Source organism: Microchirus variegatus (assembly GCF_963457635.1).
Source record: "Microchirus variegatus genome assembly, chromosome: 7".
Taxonomy (NCBI): Eukaryota; Metazoa; Chordata; class Actinopteri; order Pleuronectiformes; family Soleidae; genus Microchirus; species Microchirus variegatus.
This window is the reverse complement of record NC_139808.1, coordinates 10028048-10051158: the sequence shown is the minus strand read 5'-3', so window position 1 is coordinate 10051158 and position 23111 is coordinate 10028048. Positions and strand designations below refer to the sequence as shown.

Genomic DNA, 23111 nt, shown 5'->3' with positions numbered 1-23111 from the left:
TTTGTGTTTTCCATTAAAAGTCACACTTTTATTCATCAAAAGAGTTGCAAAATGAATAGAAAATATAGTCAAGACATTGACAAGATTAGGAATAATGATTTTTATTCAAAATAATCATTTTGCCCTTTCGTCAAAGAACCAGCAAAACTGTTTTCCAGCTGTGCTAACATCGTTGCACAAGGGTTTTCTAATCATCCAATAGCCTTGTAACGCGATTAGCAAACACAATGTACAACACTGGAGAGATGGTTGCTGGAAATGGGCCTCTATACACCTATGTACATATTCCATTAAAAACCAGATGTTTGCAGCTAGAATAGTCGTTTACCACATTAACAATGTATAGAGTGTATTTCTGATGTTATATTAATTGAAAAAAAAGTGCTTTTCCTTCAAAAATAAGGAGATTTCTAAGTGACCCCAAACTTTTGAAACGGTAGTGTATCATGTATACCTATTTGAATATTGTGAGCTCACTGGCCCAGCAAAAAAAAAACAGTGACCCAGCTATTGTAACAGCAGTAGAGAGCAGAGGAGAGAGTTACCTAGAATGCAGGAGAGGGAGAGAGTGGGGGCTGGGGGGGAAGAGGAAGCAATCTGTTGAGATGAAAAGAAAATGGGGACACTCGCGTTATTTTATGGCTCTGACTGCAGAAGTATACCTCCCAGGTAAATGTGACATGAGTGAGAAACTCAGCGGTGAAGAGATGGACCGCGTCGCTGCCGGTGTTTTAGTTGAAATGTGCTCACTTTGAAACAACGGCTGTGGCTCTGCTGCACAACCTATTTACATTGCGCAGGAATAGGATGGTGCTGGCAGTCGGGGAGGGCTCATTTCCGACATTATTAAATCGTTTAAATCCATCGCAGCTTCCCTTCATCAATAGGAGGCAAGACGGCGGAGTGTATGAATGTATTTATAGTGGCGCCACGAGAGCATTGCTCCATTAGAAAAAAATCACGGGTGCTTCGTGGAGAAGTTGCACAGATAATTAATCTGCAAAAAAAGGCCCTCAACAAATCAAAGGTGCATGTTTAGACCTTTTAGACCTTTCCCTTTTACAATTTTCTTTTGGTGGTATAAACTCAACACCTTACGAGCAAAGAGGATCACCTCTGACTGAATAGAGACTGAATAAAGAATTGTGGGGCAATCAAAATGTCTCTCTAAAGATTTAGTGTCAGACTTCTGAGACTAAGAGGAGGACAGGAGCTTTTCATTTAAATGTATGAAAATGACTCTTCTGCCCGTCACTCTACTGTGAAAACACGACATTTTCATCAGCTCTGTCGTGAAGTCTCCTCTCCTCAATATGACACTGTGTTTTTTTTTTTCTTTGCAGCCACATCAACCAGAAAACCCAGTTTGAGAACCCCGTTCTGGAGGCAAAGAAGAAGCTGAGCCAGGAAACGGCCGCGATCCAACAAGCCACTGCAGCTCCTTCCCAAGGTGAGGACAGCAGAGCCTTTTTTTAACTTCCTCTCCAGGATTACGGAGCTACGGAGCCCCCCGAAGTGATATGAGAAAAAAAAAAAAGACGAAAAAAAATTTGAAATCTTGAAAACTCAAGTTTCCAAAAAAAATATGAAAAAATAAATTTGAAAAAAATAAAAAAAAATTACAATTTTTTGGAAACACGAGATCTCAACTTTGAAACTCGAGATAAAAAAAAAAATCGACTTCTCCACATTGCACCCTATCAGTGTAGTTTACTAAAACATACCGACTTATCTCTCTAAATGAATCCTCCCTTTAATTTGCTCTTATCAGCAGGGCGAGGTAACATGTATTTGGTGTTACTTTAAGTGAAAACAAGACTCCTTCATCTCCTCGAGACTCTGTTTCCAGCCTTGGTAGAATCTTCTAGCAATCACAAGATGACTCTCGTATTAGCCGTTCTGCAGCGGCATGTATTGCAGCTTATACACTGGGAAAAGAGTCACGTATCGTGGCAGAGAGCCGCAATTAAAGAGACGCGGAGATGAGACTAATTTAACTGTTTTTGTAGCAGTACTTCTTACGACAGCTTTAACTGTTATTAAACCCCGACGTTCACTACGCTTACACTATTTCGGTATTCATTAAAAATCATTCCGGACGCAAGCAGCAGCTAAATGTCTAAACCCTAATTGTAGTGTAATTACTCACTCACACGGTATTCATCTCCTACCACTTTATCCTCCACATCCACATCCTCCACCCAATCACTTTGGTTTATATTCTATAAAGAGAACAACCGTTTCACCTCCGTCGATGTGTTGTGATAAATATGTTTTCTGGTAAAAGAAAGCAGAGGGAACATAATCCTTTCATGCACAGTCAGCGGAATGTGCCAAAATTTAATAGATGGTCAAATTGAATATTTCCCTCGCTGGTTCACACACATATGATACACTTGTTTGTCAGCTTCCAAGTAACAGTCTGTACAGTAGGCTGACAAGACATTTTTTTCTCCTGAAATAAACATTATAAATGAAGCATGTTTTCATTATTGTGGATGTATAATAATAGATTTACAGTGCTACAGCGGTGGAGATAGACAAGCCAACACTGGCAGGGGGAGTGAGTGAGTGAGAGAGTGAGAGAGGGAGGAGTGCAGCTTTTACAGGTGCATGTGGAAACAGCTGTTGGACCAGCATGTCAGAGAGGCCAAGCACAATCAGACATTTCTCTGCTCAGGTGTGCAGGCGACTGACGAAAACCACCATTTCACCCCCTGATTGTGATTACACAACCTAGTGAGCTGTCAACAGGGCAGTTGCTATGATGCAACCAAAAGCATCATCAGTTGGCAGTTACACCTCAGGCAACAATCAGATCAGACTTTTTTGCCGTTTTTCCAAAGGGACAAAGGAGATCAATTTCACTGCTTGTCCTGACAAACCGTAATCGAGGGGAATCTGCGCTAAGCAGCGGATAAATCCCCCCCCCCCCGCCGCCCCCCGCCCCCTTGCAGCAGTCCAGACAGTAGTAGTGCCAGTGGTGGTTGATGTCTTGCTTAAACTAATGAAGAGTGAAGGTGGAGGGTGTTCATAACAGCAGCACGATGATACGATTAATAGGCTAAAGATGACAACATCAACAGCAACACTACATATATACACGACAACTATACATGTAGACACATATACTCACATTATATAAATATACCTATATTCATATTTACCGGCGGCGTTAACGCATGAAGCGTTTCCATGATGACAGACGGGGAAAACACGCGTGTGACGTCATGTTTACGTGACTCCCGGTTGTTAAAATGAGTCTCTGAAGTAACACTAAACTTTATTTAAACGTTATTTGTAGCGCTGCTCTTTTCGACTGTAGGCGCGCTAACGGCGCTAAAGGAGCTAACGTAAAATGAGTCTCTAAAGCAGGGGTCACCAACGTGGTGCCCGCGGGCACCTGGTAGCCCGCAGGCAGCCAATACGGTGCCCGCGGGCTAACTTCACTTCACCTCACTTGCATGTATCCATATGATCACTCAGTAAAATATCTTTGAAATTGTTTATAAAAACTGGTAATCGTTAGGAGTAAGCACTGGAATGAATGTGTATGCAGTTGAATGCATAATATTAATCATTTAAATGGTAAACAAACAAAAAAATATTATATGGTAGCCCTCCATATTATTTTTTACCCTTAAGGTAGCTCTCTGTCTCAAAAAGGTTGGTGACCCCTGCTCTAAAGTATCGCAGTTTTTTTATGCCACAGCAATGGAGTCCAGGCACCATTTACCACTTAGCTCTGTTTAGCTGCGTTAGCTCCTTTAGCGCCCGTTAGCGCGCCTACAGTCGAAATGAAGCGGTCTGTTTATTAAACGAAAAGAGCAGCGCTACAAATAACCAGCGTACCTGCGTACTGCATATGGGTGCCTCTGTTTTTAACGTTTAGCGTTACTTAGCGAGACTTAATTTTAACAATCGCGAGTCACGTAAACATGACGTCACGCGGCTTTTTTCCGGTTAACGCCGGTAACACGGTAGAGCTGGTAACGCCATTATTCTCCGACTGTGTAACAAATACTGTTCTACCAAAAAGAAGAAATAAAAAGACCAAACATGACTCAGCGAAAATGCTTTTTGCTGATTTTTATTTACATTTTTACAGTCTTCGCATAGGAACCATGAGATAAAGCTGATTTTTGGATTGTATCTGTCCAGTGATTTTTGACCAGTATTAGACTGATACCGATTCCCATCCCTAATATATTCATATAATGTATGTGTGTGTGATATATACAGTACATACACTCACTGGCCACTTCCAGTATTATGTGTGACTAAAAAGTGTCCATTGTGGTCTCCTGCTGCTCTGGTCCATCTCCTTCAAAGGTCACCGTGTGCGCTCAGAGATGGTTGTCTGGCATTCCTTGGTTTTTATCGACTGGTTATTTGAGTTACTGTTGCCTTTCTATCTTCTCAAACCAGTCTGGCCATTTTCCTTTGACCTCTGGTTATCAACAAGGCATTTTCACCCAGAAAACTGGATAATTTTCTCCTTTTTCAGACCACCGCTCTCTGTAACCCATGGTTTTGTGTGAAAATCTCAGTAATGTCTGTAATACTCAACCTGTCTGACACCAACAGCCCTGCCACATCCAAAGTGGCAGGGTCACTTTAACCACTTTTCTTCCCCCGTTCTGATGCTCGGTTTTGAATTTCAATAGGTCGCCTAAATGCGTAGTAGCTGCCATGTGATTGGTTGATTTGGTTAATTAGATATTTGCATTCTAGCAGATCTAGCACTGAGTTTATACATGCATATACAGTACACGTGTATGTGTGTATCTTCCCCTCTTTCGCTGAACATTTGGAGTCAATTGAATGAACCTTTGAGGTTATAGGTGCTGCTATTATGAGATATACGGTATAAATTGTGTCACCCACCTAACATACCAGTGTTCAATGCTTCCTTTGTTCCTTGCCTTGTCTTGTCTGGCTTGAATATTTGGTACTTTCCCCCCGTGACTCAACTCAACTACAAGTTGTTTTTTCACCTCTGCCGGTCGAGGTGCATTCTTTGGGAAACAGCAGTTGGCTGTTGCATGATGGATGTCTTTTCAATTATGCTGAATAATGTCACTGGAGATTTACAATGCAACGAGTCACACATGAGAAATCAAAAAAAACCCGTGGCCGTTTGATGCGGTGGATCTGATGGTTTTTTGTCTGCCTCTGGCCTTCAAAGTCTGCCCACAAACATTGGCATAGAGACCTTCGTAGGGCTCACCCACACACACACACACGTTCAGGCTCGCACACGCCACACTCACACTTCCTGTCTCTTTCTCTTTACTTCACACACACACACAAAAACAAAAACGTGCAGTCGTTTCAGTACTCACTTGTGGAAGAAAGAAAATACATTATAGAGTTTAGTAAGCAGTTTGAACGTGGTTATGTAAATGAGCTTTTCTCGATCCACGCAACAGTGTGGACATCTGGAGTCTACTCTTGCTGTGGTGTTGCGTTCATTTACAGCAGTTTACTCTGCAGTAAATTATGTTTATGACCATTTGAAAGCATGACTCCATTAAAATTCTGCACACACACACACACACACACACACACACACACACACACACACACACACACACACACACACACACACACACACACTCACACACACACACACACACACACACACACACACACACACACACACCTCCAAAAGTTGCAGTCCTTACAAAACTGAAAGAAACAAGAGGCCAACTGGGCAGTACTGTAGGTAGTTTCCCTATATACCAACCTGCAGCTGTTGTGCTCGTGAAAACTAAATATGGAAATGGGATCGGATGTCGCCATGTACACCTGAGATTAAGAGGGGGGGGGAACTGGGAGAGGTTGTGCAGCCTCAACGTTGCATACTGTATTATGCACAGCAGTTTTTTTTTTTTTTAGGTGAGGGATATTCTGGTGCAGCTGTATAAAAATCCACTTCACATCAAAATAATCACATCAAAGTGTATATTTTTTGGCAGAGTAATTTCATTTCAATTCACTCAGTCAGTACGATGTGTTACATAAATATATTCATTCCCCCACAGATAGGATATGAACAGATACCTAATGCGACCTATTGAGTTCAAGTGCAGGTGTCGCCACTTTTGCATTCTTCATAAAACCCAAATCGATGAAAGTTAATATGAAATATTTGTGTTTTTTTTTTGTTATTTGTTTAGCCTTCTGCCCAGAGAAGTTAGAAGCACCTTACAATGATCTTAATACACGGAAAAGACAGTCCCTTTCATGTGTAAAGAGGTTTACTTCACTGCCGCGATCACTGATACTGCCACGATGAAAATCAGATTATTTAGCATATCAGATTGATTTGAAATAACTCCTGTCCAGTTCACAGTGCAGTCTGTATTAGGTAATTACACCAGGATTCATATCAGTAGCGTGCACTACAATATGAATGAAGGCCTGGAAGCAAATACTTGAAGTTAAAGGGTGTCATATGTAAAAATGTGGCCAAAAACGGTTACTACATTCAAATTAATACCAAAATGATTTGCAGTCTGCAAAAGATTTTTTTAATGCAAATATTTTGGCTCTACTGTTGTTGTTGGTGAGTTCAGTTTGTTATATGAACATTATTCCTGAGTCTCAGTGACATATTAGGAGGATTTTATGGCCAGTTGCTTTAGATTTATTACATAATGCACCTTTAAATTGTCAAATGCCTGAAATTTCACCTTCTCAATGAGTCTTGATAAGGCTCGGGGAGGAATTGATTTATTTAGACCAACATATTCAACAGACAAAAGGCAAAATAAATTTACGTGATAATCTGATGTTTTCAAGTAGGGTAATTTTACCTTCTTGTTCACAAAAAAAAATGACAGAGCTCTTTGACTGGCACACAGATTTTTCTGGCATCTCGAACCTGAGAGTCACAACGTATTCTCCCGAACCGTGTAACGGCGCACCATTTGTCATTGGCTGTCTTCAGCTTTATCATTTATGAGTTAAAGGGACCGCCGGGCAGTGAATAATAAAAAAAAAAAAAAGTGACGTGTCCTTCTTCTAAATGCTGATACCACAGAAATGCCAGATAGGGAATCTGCTCGGCGTAATGCAGTGTGACCCTGAATCTTGCTTATCTAGTGGACTGCAACTCCGACCGTCAGCCTGCTGGTCCATATTGATGTTGCCACTGACCTTTAGGTGTCCCTTACTTCAAGTTACAGAAGTCGAACAAACACTGAATAAAGGGACATCTTGCTAAATTGAACACTGTTCTGCTGCGTTAGTATATAAAACTGACATTTTATATAACCTTATATGTCTGTTCATGCTCTGGCTCTCTGTACGGTTGTATAAAAACAAGGTCTCTGTTGAAGGGTTTATCTAGTTTAGGTATATGTACATGCTTGTGAATTAGACATTACTAAATGCTCTGTTGATCCCCATTACATAATGCATATAATTAACTTCAAATGCAGACATTTCATTGCCTTTAGAGAGAGAGATATGAATTCATTAATCAGTGTTGCTGCATCTGATGTTCGGTAGAGATTTCAAAGGTGTTGTCGGTGCTGTCTTTTATCACTTTTAAGCTGACGTACAGACTTGTGCGCAGGTAAGGGCGGAACGTTTGGTTTCACCGCTGACCCCAACCAGCTGAAGGGAGAGCTGTACCACACGGCGCTGAAGAAGAGCTCCCAGGGATTTGGCTTCACCATCATCGGCGGTGACCGCACAGACGAGTTTCTGCAGGTGAAAAACGTGCTCAGCGATGGCCCGGCTGCCCTCGACAACAAGATGGCATCTGGTGAGCAAAACTTCAGCAGATGTCATTTCAGAATTGTTAAAAATCTTGTTTTCGCTGGTAGTAAGATCTAGCATTTTACAAGAATAGCTGAACCTTGGGTTCAACACCAATTAAAACTCTCAATCTTTCAAGGGAACGTAGATTTCAAGGAGATAGTTTATTTTCTGATGTTTCCATTGTCTTACGGCTGTCTACACAAACCAACATCAGTGAGCTCAGTGTGTATGTGCTGGTTACAATGGAACAATGTGACAGAAATCCACACTCCGCAGTCGTGGTTGTGACAGCGAGAGCTGCTGAGGTCTGTTCAACAAAGGAGCAAAGTGAAGGCGGGACAAGAATGAATTAGGAATGAACGATAGATCGAGGCAAATTGGAAGAGCTGCCAAAATTAAAATATGAGCGCGCAGTGGAGAGGAAAAAGAAATGTTCGCGATACTATTCATCTGACAAGAGAAGGAGTAAGAACTCATCTAAGTAACGTAGAGGATTGATGTCGTGATTAAATATCTGGAGTAAAACTCTCTGGTTCGCCGGCTTTCTTTTCATCCGTCTCTCACAGGCGACGTGATCGTTGAGATCAACGGGATGTGTGTTCTGGGGAAGACTCATCCAGAGGTGGTGCAGATGTTCCAGTCCATTCCAGTCAACCAATATGTGGACATGGTCCTTTGCCGCGGCTACCCGCTTCCCCCAGATGTGGATCTGAACAGCGACGACCCTCTCCCGCCTCCTCCTCTTCCGTCAACTGTCCAGCCCCAGCAGGCCCTGCATGGTGGCGAGGTGGTGACAGCTGTGCCCCTCATCAATGGACAGCCGCTGCTGGTTAAAGGTGATGTCCTCCATGGCTCCTCTCAGGAGCTCCACTATGTCACTACAGATGCCAGTGGCCGGCCTGTCGTGGCGGCTTTGCCCAACGGGAGGCAGGGGGAGCGAGGAGAAGGGATGTTACAGCCGGAGCTGGTGAGCGTGCCACTGGTGAAGGGGCCGGGAGGATTCGGCTTTGCCATTGCTGACTGCCCGTTGGGCCAGAAGGTGAAGATGATACTCGATGCCCAGTGGTGCCGTGGCCTGCAGAAAGGAGACATTATCAAGGAGATCAACAGGCAAAATGTGCAAACACTGAGCCACGCTCAGGTGGTGGACATCCTGAAAGACTTACCGGTGGGCAGCGAGGTCAACGTGCTCGTGCTGCGTGGAGGTGAGAAAGCGGAATGTCTGCGCTTGTCTGCCTGTCATTTACATGCTCATCTGCCTCACTTTCTGCCACTCTGTCTGCCAGTCTGTCTTTGTACTTATCTATTTAACCTGTCAGACTGGAGAACTCTATATCCGTGTTGTTGTTCCTCTCTCTCGCTCCGTGTGTCCTCCTCCTGTCGCTGCAGCCGTCCATTTATTACCATGCTTTCATGCACTTTAATATGTGACATCATTTGCTGTTGCCGTCAGTATATAACTTCAACGGTGACCATCGGAGGTGAGATCAGAATGCTGATACTGACTATAGGTGAGGGGATGTAGCAGCTGATTGGGAGGGCACTGAGTGATGCCACTGTTTCTATGGTTTGTATAAGCACGCTACAGTAGTGATTGCTGCCTGGTTTTTTTTTAGCTGAATACATCAACCTACACTTCTGTAGCACTTGCAGTAATAATGTCTGACTGGGATCTGCCATAGCCCCATATGTTGTCATCAGATGCAGCTCTATATAAATATATATATATGCTTGATTATTCCACACATGTGACTCTACTCAACTCACTCACTCGCTGTTTATGAATACATTTGCATTACCAGGCTGAAATCACTCATATGCAAATGTTTTTGTTGATTGACTCAGATCTGAAAGCTAATCGTCACTTTAGTATGGGGTCATACGACACGCAATCTAAAGTTCTTTACAGAAAACAGTGCAGAGATAGCACATCAGGTAAATGTAGGATTATCCAATGAAACTGTTTGCAAAAGTGTTTCATTTGGAATTAAACTGGTTTTAAAACAGAAAAGATATAACCATAATAAAGACATCGCCAGATAAAAAGAATCAACATCACACCGGAGAACAGTTGCTCGTTCTCTAAGCGTCTTGCAAACAAAAGAAAAGTCAAATGCAAGATACAAGACACAATTCTTGGAACATCAAACCTGACCTGTATTGAAACAGAAATGAACAATGTCGATGGTAATGTGAACGCAGCATAATGACTCCCACTGAGGCGTAATGCAGTCCGTTACAAGTCTTGAGAGTGGGAATTACATAAGTGTGGGGATGTGCCTGATTTTGTGGGAGGAGGTAGGCATCCTTCAAATGTCTCCTACATCCATCTCCAGCTGCCCTGGGGATTGAACGCATGAGTCGATGAGCTCTGGATTGGCTTTGATCATCAACAGAGCACAGGGGATTTCTGCATGCCTCTATATCCATGGCCCCTTTAACATCCATGCCTAAATGGCTATAGAGGGAAGATCCTCGGGGGCCTCCTCCCCACAGCGGCGCCGCAGCCCTCCTCTCTCTTCCCTACTCACCCTCAATGCTATGCCACCATCACCATGTCCTTGGCTTTTAAAGACGATGACTGTGTTGGGATGGTGGGCATCGGTGAAACAGAAGAATAGCAGACCTTCGATGGAAGGACGGACAGGAAGGAAGGGTTGTGTTTTACAGGTGTGCGACTTGTTTGCTCATCTGATTATGTGCCTTTCGTCGTTCTAATGCCAGATTTTTTGCAGTGAAGTGGAAAAAATGCTGCCACATCTCCTCCTTTTTACATCAGGCTCCATTAACCCCTCATCAGGCCAAGTGTTGGTGTGGCTCCACAGGGCTGCCAGCTCCAGAGTGTTTGTTAATCCAGTTAATGTGGGGAGTTGATGGGAGGGGAAGGGAGGGAGGGGAGGGGGGGGGGTATGCAAGAGATGATCTGCAGGGAATGATCTGAGCGCCTGAGAAGGAACATGTGGGTGTAGCGTACAGAAAAAGGGGAAGGGAAATGATTTTGGTCATTGAACAATATGCATGAATCTTTGATGGTCTCATCCACTTCCTCAGCATTCACCATGCTGTCAGCTTATGTGCTACCTTTGTATGCTCTATGTATCTTTAGTCGCATATGGATGTATATTCGCCCAAAGGAGGATTCTGTGGTGAGCACAGCTCTTGAGTTTAAAGCAGCTCCCTGGTTTATTTTCATGCTGGCGCTGCTTCACAATCGGAGAGACAGTGCCATCTGGTGGCGAGTGGTACGCTGATGTTTTTTTGTTTTTTTTCATCTGCATTCTCACCATATTTCTGGTGTCTATCTGCGTCTCTCCATAGGTCAAACATCCCCTGTGAAGAGTCTAAAGCCTGTGAGTAAAAAAAAAACACCACATTCTTCCCTCTTCCCTCATCATTGTTCCCTTTGGAGACTCATCCTTCAATATAATTTCAAGGCTTTATGTCCTTCAGCTTAACTACTAAGCCGTGGTTGCATCAAATTAAATGATAGCAATAAATTTGAATATTGATTAGGTTTTAGGGTGCCTCCTTTTGTTTTCTCGGGAAAACAGTCTAAATTACTTCCTTTCACTATTTGTATTCCTTGAGCTATTGTCAGGGGATTGCAATGGTAATGAAGCATGAATGAGCCTCTTTATATATGGGGGCATTATTAATATAACAGTTTTAGATAAAGACGTTGCCCTTTATGCCTGAATAGTCTTGGGGGAAGTCTTCAGCGTTTTCCTGTAGATTATATATTACATTTCAATCCAATTGCTTAGCCCTGAAACAATAGGAGAAATGAAAAGTGAGAGCCAGTAACTTGACCTTCACTGCTTTTGGAAGTCTGTCACTATCAGATACTCTGGGATAATGAGCTGCAGAGACCGTCGATAAATGTGGCGACGAGAGGTCCAGTGCAGTGAAATGTGTTGATGCCACTTATATATGTGCGGTTGCTGACGTGTGTCTTTATTTTCCAGAGGCTGGAAAAGACGGCCAGCACTGAAACTTTGGACGGCATCGCTGACTCGGCTCCCCAGGCTTTGCCTTACCACTCCAACACAAGCACCCTGCGCTTGATCGACTCCCCGAAACGAGACGCCACAGAGATGTACTTGAAGTCCAAAGCCCTGCTGGAGAGCAGACGTAAGTGTGTGGACAGGCACCACTTCACACTTCAGACCTTATGTGTCTGTTCCGCTTGAAACTGTGATCCCTCACACAATATTTTCTCATCCACACAGAGCCTCACACCAAAGACATTGACATTTTTCTAAAGAGAGACATTGAAACTGGTTTTGGCTTCCGTGTGCTCGGGGGAGAAGGTCCACAGCAGCCGGTATGTATATATGAGATGTTTGCTTGCTTCTGTTTTGAGATTTTAATATTAATTAATTAATTTATTTATTTTAATAAGAGCCCGAGGCTCTGGAACTCCCTGCCTCTTGAAATGTGTAGTTATTCAACAAAACAGTTTTATTCCTTAGTTTTGCCTTGTTTAGTTGTAGTAGGAGGAGTAAGAGTAGTAGTATTATACTACCGTTCAAAAGTTTGGGGTCACTTTGAAATTTCCTTATTTTTGAAGGAAAAGCCCTTTTAAACGACTATTGTAGCAGCAAATGTCTGGTTTTTAATGGAATATGTACATAGGTGTATAAAGGCCCATTTCCAGCAACCATCTCTCCAGTGTTCCCATGGTACATTGTAGGGATGTGAATCTTTGGGTGGCCCACGATTCGATTCGATTCCGATTCTTAGGATCACGATTCCATTCAAAATCGATTCTCAATTCAACTGATTCGATTCATACGATTCTCAATTCAAAAATTGATAAAATGCATAGTGTGTTAAGGCAAATGATGGCATCAAAACAATACAGTTTGTATAAGACAAAGGCAAACTTAAGACAAAAGTTAACATTTATTCATTCAAAACAAATAAAAGCGTACGTACTGTACAAAAAAATAACTTGCATAAATAAAAGCTTAGGCTAGCTGCCTTTTTCTCCCAGAAGTTACAAAAATAAACTGTACACAAATAACGCAAACTGGTGTTTTGTGTGTTTTTTCAAAATAGAATTTCTTTTTTTTTTTTTTTTTTTTTTATAAATTTTTGAAGTTTATCAATCGATTCAGAATTGTGGATGATTAGAATCGTGATTCCTATGTGAATCGATTTTTTCCCCACCCCTAGTACGTTGTGTTTGCTAATTAGAAGGCTATTGGATGGTTAGAAAACCCTTTAAAACCCTTGTGCAATTATGTTAGCACAGCTGAAAACAGTTTTGCTGGTTCTTTTTGAAGGGCAAAATTATTATTTTGAAAAAATAAAAATCATTATTTCTAATCTTGTCAATGTCTTGACTATATTTTCTATTCATTTTGCAACTCTTTTGATGAATAAAAGTGTAATTTTAACGGAAAACACAAAAAATTGCATAGGTGACCCCAAACTTTTGAACTGCAGTGTATATTATTGTGATGTGTAATTTTTTTTTTGATTACTACAATTTCTATGTTGTTAATGGCCAGTTCTCCATGATACTAACCCTCTCTCAGAATGTCTTTCCCCAGGTTTATATCGGGGCCATTGTGCCCAACGGAGCAGCAGAAAAAGATGGCCGCCTCAGAGCGGGAGACGAGCTCATTGGCATCGACGGTGTGATGGTGAAAGGTCGTTCTCATAAGCAGGTGCTGGATCTAATGACCAACGCTGCCCGCAATGGTCAAGTAATGCTGACTGTACGGAGAAAGGTCATCTACAGAGGTGAGTGACGAGCACAAGCAGAGGAACTCTGTGTTTTAGCTTCTTCTGTGAAAGTGTTCCACTTCACACCGTGTCCATTTTATCAGAACAAAAAGATCCTCTGACACGGAGAGAGTGGTGCAAATAGTATTTGACAGGAACAGCAGCAGTTTTATCGTGCTTAAAAAAAAGACGATGAACTGAAAGTGGTTGCTTTCAAAAAGTTAATCGAGAGCAAGAGTCTGATATGCATTATTCTTCGCATTAGACGCCACAGACGATGACATCCTGGACATTCTGGCTCCAGTTCTGGTGAACGGTTCACCAAAGCTACCTCACCTACCGATGCCCAGCGCTCTTGACCACGAGTCTTTCGACATCACGCTTCACCGCAAGGAGACGGAGGGCTTTGGCTTCGTTATCCTCACGTCGAAGAGCAAACCCCCGCTCGGAGGTGAGAGTCGAGCTTTTGCGTTCTGCATCACGGTTAATCAGCTTCTCCAGCTTACACCTGTGACAGCTTAGAAAGTCACCACAAGGTTTTTGGTTTAAGCAAGTTTTTATTACCAAGAACAACCAAGTGTTCTTGGACTTCCACTAGATTCTGTCTTTGAACTCTCCCAATTCTTCAAATTGCTTTATAACAGCTTTTTGAGTATCCAGATTATTCACTATATTATTATTATTATTCATTAAATGTTGCCATCTTTGGAATTTGGAATGGAACTATGAGACTAAATATTTGTCTCATACAGTCTATACTGACATTCTGACACGTTTGTTGTTTTTAGTCTCCGTATTTGTAATTTATAACTATTTATCTATTTATTCTTAGTCTTTTTGTCCTGCTCTACGTGCCTTACCTTAAAGGTGCCATATGTAAGAATGTGGTCAAAAACGGTAACTACATTCAAATTCAAAACACCAAGGTCTTTTAGGTTTCGTTTTTTCTGACGTAACTGGCAACCCATGGTTGCTCGGCAGCCGAGACTCTACTGACTGCAATGATCGGTAGACGGCGGTAGGCGGCGCCACATTCCAAAACATGATTTGCAGTCTGCAAAATATTTTTTTTTCAATGCAAATATTTTGGCTGTACTGTTGTTGTTGGTGAGTTCAGTTTGATATATGAACATTATTCCTGAGTCTCTGTGACATATTAGGAGGATTTTATGGCCAGTTGCTATAGATTTATTACATAATGCACCTTTAATTACCCCCTGCGAATAAATAAAGTCTTCTTGAATCTTGAATATTAGCAGAATTTCAATGAGTTAAACTAATGCAACGTGTATACTGTTTGTAATGCTCATGCCTTGAAAAGACCTTTTTTGTTTGTCAGCAGCTGTTTTCAAATTGAAATAATAGGGCAAAAACAGATGTTACCGAGGATATTAATGGTGGCTCTATTCCATTTAGCTTTACAAGAGGCTTGCGTTGTTCAAGTGTAAGGGGACGTAATTTTTTTATAATGAATATATTTTTCCCTGTATGTACTCTGATAAAAATATTTATTAAGAAATAATTCTTCAAGTGCAAAAATGACTGGAAGCCACATCATTTTATATTCATGAAATCATAAAAAAAACTCTTTTAAAACTATTACAACCAGAGGGGGAAGACGAGGACTCCAGGAATGGTTCAACTAGAGGAACTCTGGGGGGAAAAGATAATATGTTAGATTATGTTGGATTGATGAATATATGTCACAGAACATCTTTCGATCCCCGACATCTGCCTTTTCAGTTATTCCACACAAAATTGGCCGGATCATTGAAGGCAGTCCCACCGACCGCTGCGGCCTGCTGCACGTCGGAGATCGTATCTCAGCGGTCAACGGGCGCTCCATCATCGAGCTCTCCCACAGTGATATTGTTCTGCTTATCAAGGACGCTGGCAATATCGTCACTCTCACTGTGGTGCCTGAGGACGGTGAGTAGCAGGATTATCTGCGTCTCTCAGGATCCAATTCTTCAAATTAATCACCTCTCAAGTCAGAAATTGTTTTACTGCCAGGTAATCGAGGTAAAAAAATATTTCCATGTATTCATGAAAGAAGTTAAGTTGAAAAGTGGGATCGCTGATGTGATTGATTTGTATCCATATTATAAGTTAATCTTTAAAGATTATTTAAAATTTTAAACGAGTTGTTGTTGTTTTTCCCAGAATACAAGGGCCCTCCATCTGGAGCAAGTTCAGCTAAACAGAGTCCAGCTCTTCAGCACAGAGCCATAGGTCAAAGATCAGCGCTTGTGGATGAAAGGTAAAAAAAGAAAAAGGAACTCACACACAAAATATAAAGCATAAAGGAAGAGATTAAGCCGCCACAGAGAAGAAAAGAAGCCTTTGAAGCTCGTCAGAACATTAACTTCCTGTTCTAGAAGTCCCACTGTGTGTACCTTACAAGTACGAAATGTACCTCTTCTAAAGTAGACACGTCATAATAATAATAATGTGTGTAGAACATGCACAGAATAAAATCAAATAAATCTGGCTCGCAGCATGTTATTTACTGCACGCTCTGCCACACAAACACACATGTTTTCTTTGTTTTAGTTATAACCTGGACCTGGAGGAGAAAAGGGATGGAGTGAGCTTGTCTGAGCTGGGAACACTGTGTGTGACGGGACCCAACCAGGTGAGAATAATCCTCTTATTCTCTTCACGATATGTTGTCTTAGTGATTATCTGAAGGTTAAAGCCGCTTGAGGCAAAGGTTTGGATTTAATGTACCGTAATCCTCGAGACTGTATAAAAAAGATAATACAATGTAAATGTTTGTTTTTGTACATGTATATATATATATATATATATATATATATATATCAGTTCCTGTCTTCTTCTTTTTTTATCCCGCAAACTGCACTGATTGCATGCATAGTGCATTCATTATAGGTGTACCTTAGGACTCCAGAACTAGTATTGATAAGGAACGAAACGTCTCTATGTTATTTAATAATATAAATCTCCTCCAAACTGATCAGACAAAACTCGTCTCCAAGCAATTTTGACAAAAACAATGATTGTAAACCAAGCAACTGCAAAACACAAAGATGTCTCAAGAATAAAGTAATAGAAATAGAGACTAAATAAGATTATTGTTTGTGTCATATTGATATTCACTGATCCCTATGGACGAGGATGTATTTCTTTCTATTTCTATAGCTTTGTGTTTGTGCAGAAATGTTGCTACATATCTGTGTGAGTGAATGATGTGAGTGTCCTCTTTCCTTTTTGCAGGGTTGTCTCACAGTGGAGTTGGAGAGGAGTCCCCGGGGCTTTGGCTTCAGTCTGCGAGGAGGAACCGAGTACAACATGGGCCTGTACATCCTGAGACTCGCAGAGGATGGACCTGCTCAACTGGATGGAAGAATCCATGTGAGTGTGTTTTTGTTCGTTTGTTCTTGGTGTTTGATGGCAGTTGACATGACATGTCTTCTTCTTCTTCTCTTTCCTTTCTGTCCTTTATTGTAAGATTTAAAACTCCAGTGCAGAACTTGAATATTGAATATTTTCTTTGTGTCTTTGCTCCACATAACAAGGAAATCATTAAAACTGAATCATTTTGGTTGTGACAAACACTGATCAACGTTTTTTAACATTTTATGAACCAAACCTATTAATCAAGAAAATAATCGACAGATTAATCAATTGCTAAAATAATTGTTTTTGAATTTAAACATAATCAACAGTGTCTGTAATTCTGTTATCTCTTTAGACTTCAGTGCATGTCTGAACGCAACTAATGTGAAAACACCCTGGAGTAAGACGGTGACCATTCCCGGCACAGTCACAGTACTTACTGACCCCTGCACTCAGCAGAATTAGAATTTCCCCACAGAGATAAAACTATTATTGTTGTTATTAGGATGAGAGAGGAGACAGAATTGATGCTCTTGGCAGGAATCATTCTCAAGCTTGACAGGCCGGTGCTTACAGTTGCGTTTTTCCTTTGCGTTACCTCAAATAATTACCGTTCTTTTCTCCGAGGAATTACGAGTGCAAGAGTGTGTGCATAAGCACATGCTGTTCGGTAACTGTATTTTCTGTGTCGCTAACAGGTCGGAGATGAGATAGTGGAGATAAACGGCGAGCCGGCACGCGGCATTTCGCATACACGTGCTATTGAATTGATCCAGGCTGGAGGAAATAAAGTGGTTCTGCTGCTGCGACCTGGAGCAGGCCTGGCTCAAGACAGCAGTAAGTACTCTTTTCAAAGTGTTTGTTTTTTCAGTGGGAGATTTACTGTGCAATACAGAGGCCTTGTCCGTAATATTATTTCACCATTTTATTTCATATGGACTTTCTTTGAGCCTCACACATTATTACTTAACGTTAAGTTCTCCCTACAATGTGAAGTAAAGCAAGCAACTTTAATAAGTCATTAGATAACACACATTTATGATGGAAATAATGGGAAATATGTTCAGTACTCATTTTTTACCCTCAAATATATATAGAGAAAATGTTTTTAATCTATGTTTGGAGCTGTGACACCTTGGAGTCAACATATCCATCACAAAAGTCCCATAATACCACATCTTATTTGTTGTGTTGATATGTTTGTTTTGACTTACACAAATAAGATTCTTTAGCTTTTTTGGTGCTCGTGGGCTGATCTTTACTTTTTGACAGCGCTTGTCGTTTACCACTTAATTCCTCATGATAAGCTGAGATAGCCATCTACTCACCAGAGTTTTTGTAGTAGTAGAATTATGTACGGTGGCCCTGAGATGCAAAACACAAATGCAAATCAAAACACAAATCACAAAACACAAACGGTAATCAAAAACACAAATGCAAATTACAAAACACAAATCACAAACGCAAATCAAAAACACAACCGCAAATCAAAAACAAAATCGCAAATCACACAATGCAAACACAAAAGCACAACACAGTAGTTTCTGCTGTGAGATAATGTTTGTGATTTGTGATATGTGTTTGTGTTTTGTGATTTGTGATTTGTGTTTGTGTTTTGCACATGAGGGCCACCGTAGATATGAGAGGGAGAGTGGCACATCATCATGTATTTTGCAAAGTTTCAAGTTCAGAATCAATCTTAAGAAAACAGAAAGAATGCTAAAAGCAGTAAGAGAAACACTGAATCCTATAAATAAGCCACATTTGTAGCTAATAGTAATAATTTCAATCATTTTTTAATTAATGGAGGCTGTTTGTAGTTTGCCACCTTCATTGATTTCATTGTACTTTCTTTGCTCAGTCGTTTCTTATGTATTCATTAACCATCTGCTTCCCTTTGGCTCTTCTTCTTTTGCCTCTGACGCAGGTAGTACCACTTCTTCTACTTTGTGCTACTACACTGAGCACCAACACTAACACCTTCACTGCTTTCACTGGCCTCTTCTCTTTTACCTTGGTAATTACTAGTTTCTCTTTCACTTTCCCCCCCCACTTTTATTCTCTAAAATGCATTCGAATTTCCCCCACACACATCCTCCTGTCTTCTGTTTGTGCCGCGTGTCATTTTTTTAATCTCCCTAACCCAGGTAAGTTGTCTAACATGTAAAAACATGTGATTCTATTGCAGGTCAACGTGATCAAAAAGCCATTTCAACTCCAAATTACTCCAGAGAGGTGTTTCTCTTTGACACCTCACCCCTGTCCTCGCCATATTCCTCCGCTTCCATCTTCTCCCCTCCCTTCACCGGCAAACTGAAACATTCCCACAGCTGGAGCTCCATATCCCCGCAGGGCCACAAGCCCCGCAGCAGCAGCAGTGGTCTGAGCTCGGTGGATGAGAGTGGTGAGTGGGCCGGCAAGGAGGTCCAAAGGCCCTCTCCCACCTTATCTAACCATGTGGACTTTTACAAGAGGACCAGGCCCACAAAAGACACCAGAGAGCTAACCAGCCCAAAGAAAATGGGGGAGACTTTTCCTAAAGCCAAAGAGCAACATCACAATCCCACAAAAACGGATAGTCGGGCACGGGAAGAAGCACCGAGCAGGAACAGGACGTCTCTCACACACGCTAAAACAGAAACGGCACATTCAAGAAGGTCTCCTCAATCGGGACAAGTGGCTACAGCTCTGCAGCGCGTAGAGCACCAGAGGAGATTAAAGGAGGCTCCCAGCAAAGAGAGCTTACATCACGAAAAGAAAAATGGGAAAGGAGGGACTCTTGAGATCAGACGATACACCCAAGACGGAGAGACGGAAGGAAGAGGAGAGAGGACCAGGCACGGCCACGATCACGAGACGTTTGAAAGGAGAGCGGTGGGGAGATCGCGCCATCACGGAACAGCCTCTTCTAAGGTCAGAGAGAGTGACAGCAGTTCAGGTAAAGACTCTGGGCAGAGAGATCAGAAGAGCAAATCTACCGAAGACAGGACTAGAAGTACAGACACGATCAACAGAAGACGTCCGCCAGATGCACGGAGTAGTAAAGTTTCTGTAGTTTTACCAGGAGAGGCTAAAGAAAAACAAGATGGGGCGTTTCAAAGCAAAGACAACAGTAGTAAGAAATACTTTATAGCCTCTGTGAACAGTGTTCCAGTGAGTCCACAGGGACCTATTAGCCCTGGACCTTGGAAAGTGCCCAGCTCAGCACGAATCCTCTCCCACGAAGAGATTCTCCGTGAACCTTTGTGATCGAAACATTGAGTCAGACATTGAATTTTTAACAGTAACTTCACTGGATTGTCTTCCTCAGTTCTTCCATGAAACAGATGTGCCATTTTATTACCTTGTGGGCCACGTGCAGGTCTCTTTTGAAAAAAAGGTCTGTTTTTCCTCGGGAGTTCCTTGGGACGTCACGAGTGGCATGTAGCAGCTCTCCCCCTGCCTTGTCCACCGCTTCAGCATCTTTGTCGTGGGACTCGCGCATGCGCAGCATGCTCGGGGGGCTTTGTCAAGACAAGACACTCTGAAATGTGAATACAGTACGTGCCAATCCTTCTGAGTCTTCTGTGCAACGACGACTACCAACAGCACTTCACCCCCTGCTACAACACAATGACCCATATGCAAAGAAAGGGGGGGAAAAGACCACCACTTCCCGTCCGAAGTGTGACCGTCATCCGGGATTTAGTTTTGCTCTCACTTGACAATTTTGTCCCTCAAAGTGCATGCACTCGGACCTTCTGTTAGTTTTTTTCTGCACATGTTCTGCACATCGCCGAGGATGAGCCTTTTTGCTTGTTTATGATTCTCATTCCGTTTGAAATCGAACACAACCCAGCAAGTGTTCACTTTTACCGCTGACCCGAGACTGTTTCTGTGGTTACGGACTTAACTCTCCACCGTTAAAAAAACAACAAAAAAAAAAACAACAGCATCACTAAAAAGACCAGAAACTTGTGGTTTGCGATCTTGTTTACCATCCTTATGATAACAACCAGAGTGTAATTTATTAAGATTATAGATGAATATATATATATACAGTATATATAAATATCTATATGTAGCCATACCAAGCCATTCCACATTTTTGATATAGACTTCAAAGATTTGTCCCATGTTATTTGAGCTCTCACCTTATTTCCAATGTACTTTGGTGGTTAGGAATTACCATGGATCTTTGTAGTTAATGTACAAACCACTGTACCAAATGTTTGCAGTCGCTCAGAAAGTGTCTCATTGTGATATAGTATATACATATATATATATATATATTTGAATGTGTCATATTTGCAGATTCTGACTTTGAAAAAAAAAAATATATATCTATTGAATTTTATTGCACTGCATCTGCCCTTGTAGCATTACTGTAACAGAATGACCATGAGTTGTATTTAATTTGTGATGTTGAATTGTGACCAATGCATTGCCTTTTTTTATTCGTATTATTATATTATATAATTTGTATTTTTTACTTTATTAAGTTGTTTCTTTTCTCCTAAAGGATTCATTGTTTAAGGCCAAATTCCCATTGCCCTCCATTGTTGTTTTTTACATCATCCTATAAAGAAAAGGATGATTAGGATTAGAATCATACATGTGTGTATTTGTCACTCCTGCTGTGTAAGTAACCGCGTGATAGGGTAGTTTGAAGGACGATGGAGTTATTTGGTTGGTTTAGTGAGATACTGCTGACGTAATATCCTACCATGTTTATACTACTGTTCGAAAGTTTGGGGTCACATATAATACTTTTGTGTGTTTTCCAATTAAAAGTCACACTTTTATTCAACGAAAGAGTTGCAAAATGAATAGAAAACATAGTCAAGACATATATATTAATATATATATAATAATAATGTTGCCCTTTTGTCAAAGAACCGGCAAAACTGTTTTCAACTGTGCTGCACAAGGGTTTTCAAGGGTTTTCTAATCATCCAATAGCCCTAGCAATTAGCGATTAGCAATTAGCAAACACAATGTACCATTAGAACACTGAAAATGGGCCTCTATACACCTATGTACATATTCCATTAAAAACCAGACATTTGCAGCTAGAATAGTCATTTACCACAACAATGTATAGAGTGTATTTCTGATTTATTTAATGTTATATTCATTTTAAAAAATAAGGAGATTTCTAAGTGACCCCAAACTTTTGAGTGGTAGTGTATATCTTTAAAGGGCCAGTGTGTAGAATTTAGTCAGTCAGTCGACTTAAAGTGGAAACAATATTTAAAAAGCATCACCTGAAAATTAAGAGCGGCTGTGTTTTTATTACCTTTTAATGACCTCCTCATTTCATGCCAAAGGTGGCGCTGTTCCATGCCGTGTTTGTCTGCAAGAGATTCGGACGCAATATGCGACTTAAGCTCTAGATGGCACCAAGTCCTACACGCTGACCCTTTAAGGTGTAATCTGTTCTAAAAGTGCAATCTCGGAGACAAGTAGATGAATTCCACTTCTTTACTAAAAAAGAAAACAAAAAAGTTCAATCTTGTGGAGTACGATCGCACACGCTCATACAATTAAATTGTGGGATTATTATGAGAACGAGAAATATTCAGATAAGCTCAGGGAACATACAGCGCTGTGCAAAAGTCTTAGGGCATCACTGGCGTTGTTGTTGTTTTTTTATTGTTGTTTGTCAAATTCTGTGATCGTGTGATGGCATTTGGATTGGAATGGTACAACATTTGTATGTCATGCTCAAGCAGGTTAGGACATTAATTCGGGTTCCAGAGCCTGGGTTTGAGAATACACTCGACTCTTTAAACTGTGTTATTTTAAAACCTGCATTCATTATTTTCTGCATGTGTCAAGGAGAAATAATTCTACTGTATACTGTCATCATGGCGTTGCTACACGTTTAATGGTGGCCTAAGATGTTTTGTTTTTGCACAGCACTGTGGTGTCAATATCTGTAAAGTCAATATCAGTGAAAGTCGCAGGGGTGTTATACGGACTGTGATAAGAGTGTGATTGTGAAACGGGGATATATCGGGTCAGGATGCGCTGTGAGCTGAGCAGTGGTAGGTTTTTGTGCAATAGGTTGGTCGGTCGATGGAGTAAATCCAACCCAATTCTCTCTGGTCAAGACTCAGTTAATGCCCCCTTTTTCTCTTTCCCCACACTTTTACGTTGTCGTGTTCCATCTCTGTATCATACTGTGGCCTTGCATCGCTTCGTTAGAAAAGAATCAAAACAAATCCTTGTGGTATCTTCTACATTCTGTACGTAGACAGTAG

At 41.2% G+C, this 23111-nt stretch overlaps 1 protein-coding gene across 1 annotated transcript in view; it reads left to right on the top strand.

The window, feature by feature from the left end:
- The window catches only part of magi3b (membrane associated guanylate kinase, WW and PDZ domain containing 3b), a gene marked incomplete at both ends in the record, with an annotated part of 151408 nt that extends 132565 nt beyond the window's left edge, over nucleotides 1-18843 (top strand). Inside the window, 14 exons of the mRNA XM_083892262.1 lie at nucleotides 1344-1450; nucleotides 7586-7777; nucleotides 8340-8978; nucleotides 11092-11123; nucleotides 11739-11904; nucleotides 12003-12097; nucleotides 13317-13524; nucleotides 13772-13957; nucleotides 15250-15435; nucleotides 15670-15766; nucleotides 16060-16141; nucleotides 16744-16881; nucleotides 17565-17707; nucleotides 18798-18843. Of these exons, the coding sequence (XP_083748388.1) occupies nucleotides 1344-1450; nucleotides 7586-7777; nucleotides 8340-8978; nucleotides 11092-11123; nucleotides 11739-11904; nucleotides 12003-12097; nucleotides 13317-13524; nucleotides 13772-13957; nucleotides 15250-15435; nucleotides 15670-15766; nucleotides 16060-16141; nucleotides 16744-16881; nucleotides 17565-17707; nucleotides 18798-18843 (2317 nt within the window). The remainder of the gene's footprint in view (nucleotides 1-1343; nucleotides 1451-7585; nucleotides 7778-8339; nucleotides 8979-11091; nucleotides 11124-11738; nucleotides 11905-12002; nucleotides 12098-13316; nucleotides 13525-13771; nucleotides 13958-15249; nucleotides 15436-15669; nucleotides 15767-16059; nucleotides 16142-16743; nucleotides 16882-17564; nucleotides 17708-18797) is intronic.
- Between the last annotated feature and the right edge of the window lie 4268 nt (nucleotides 18844-23111).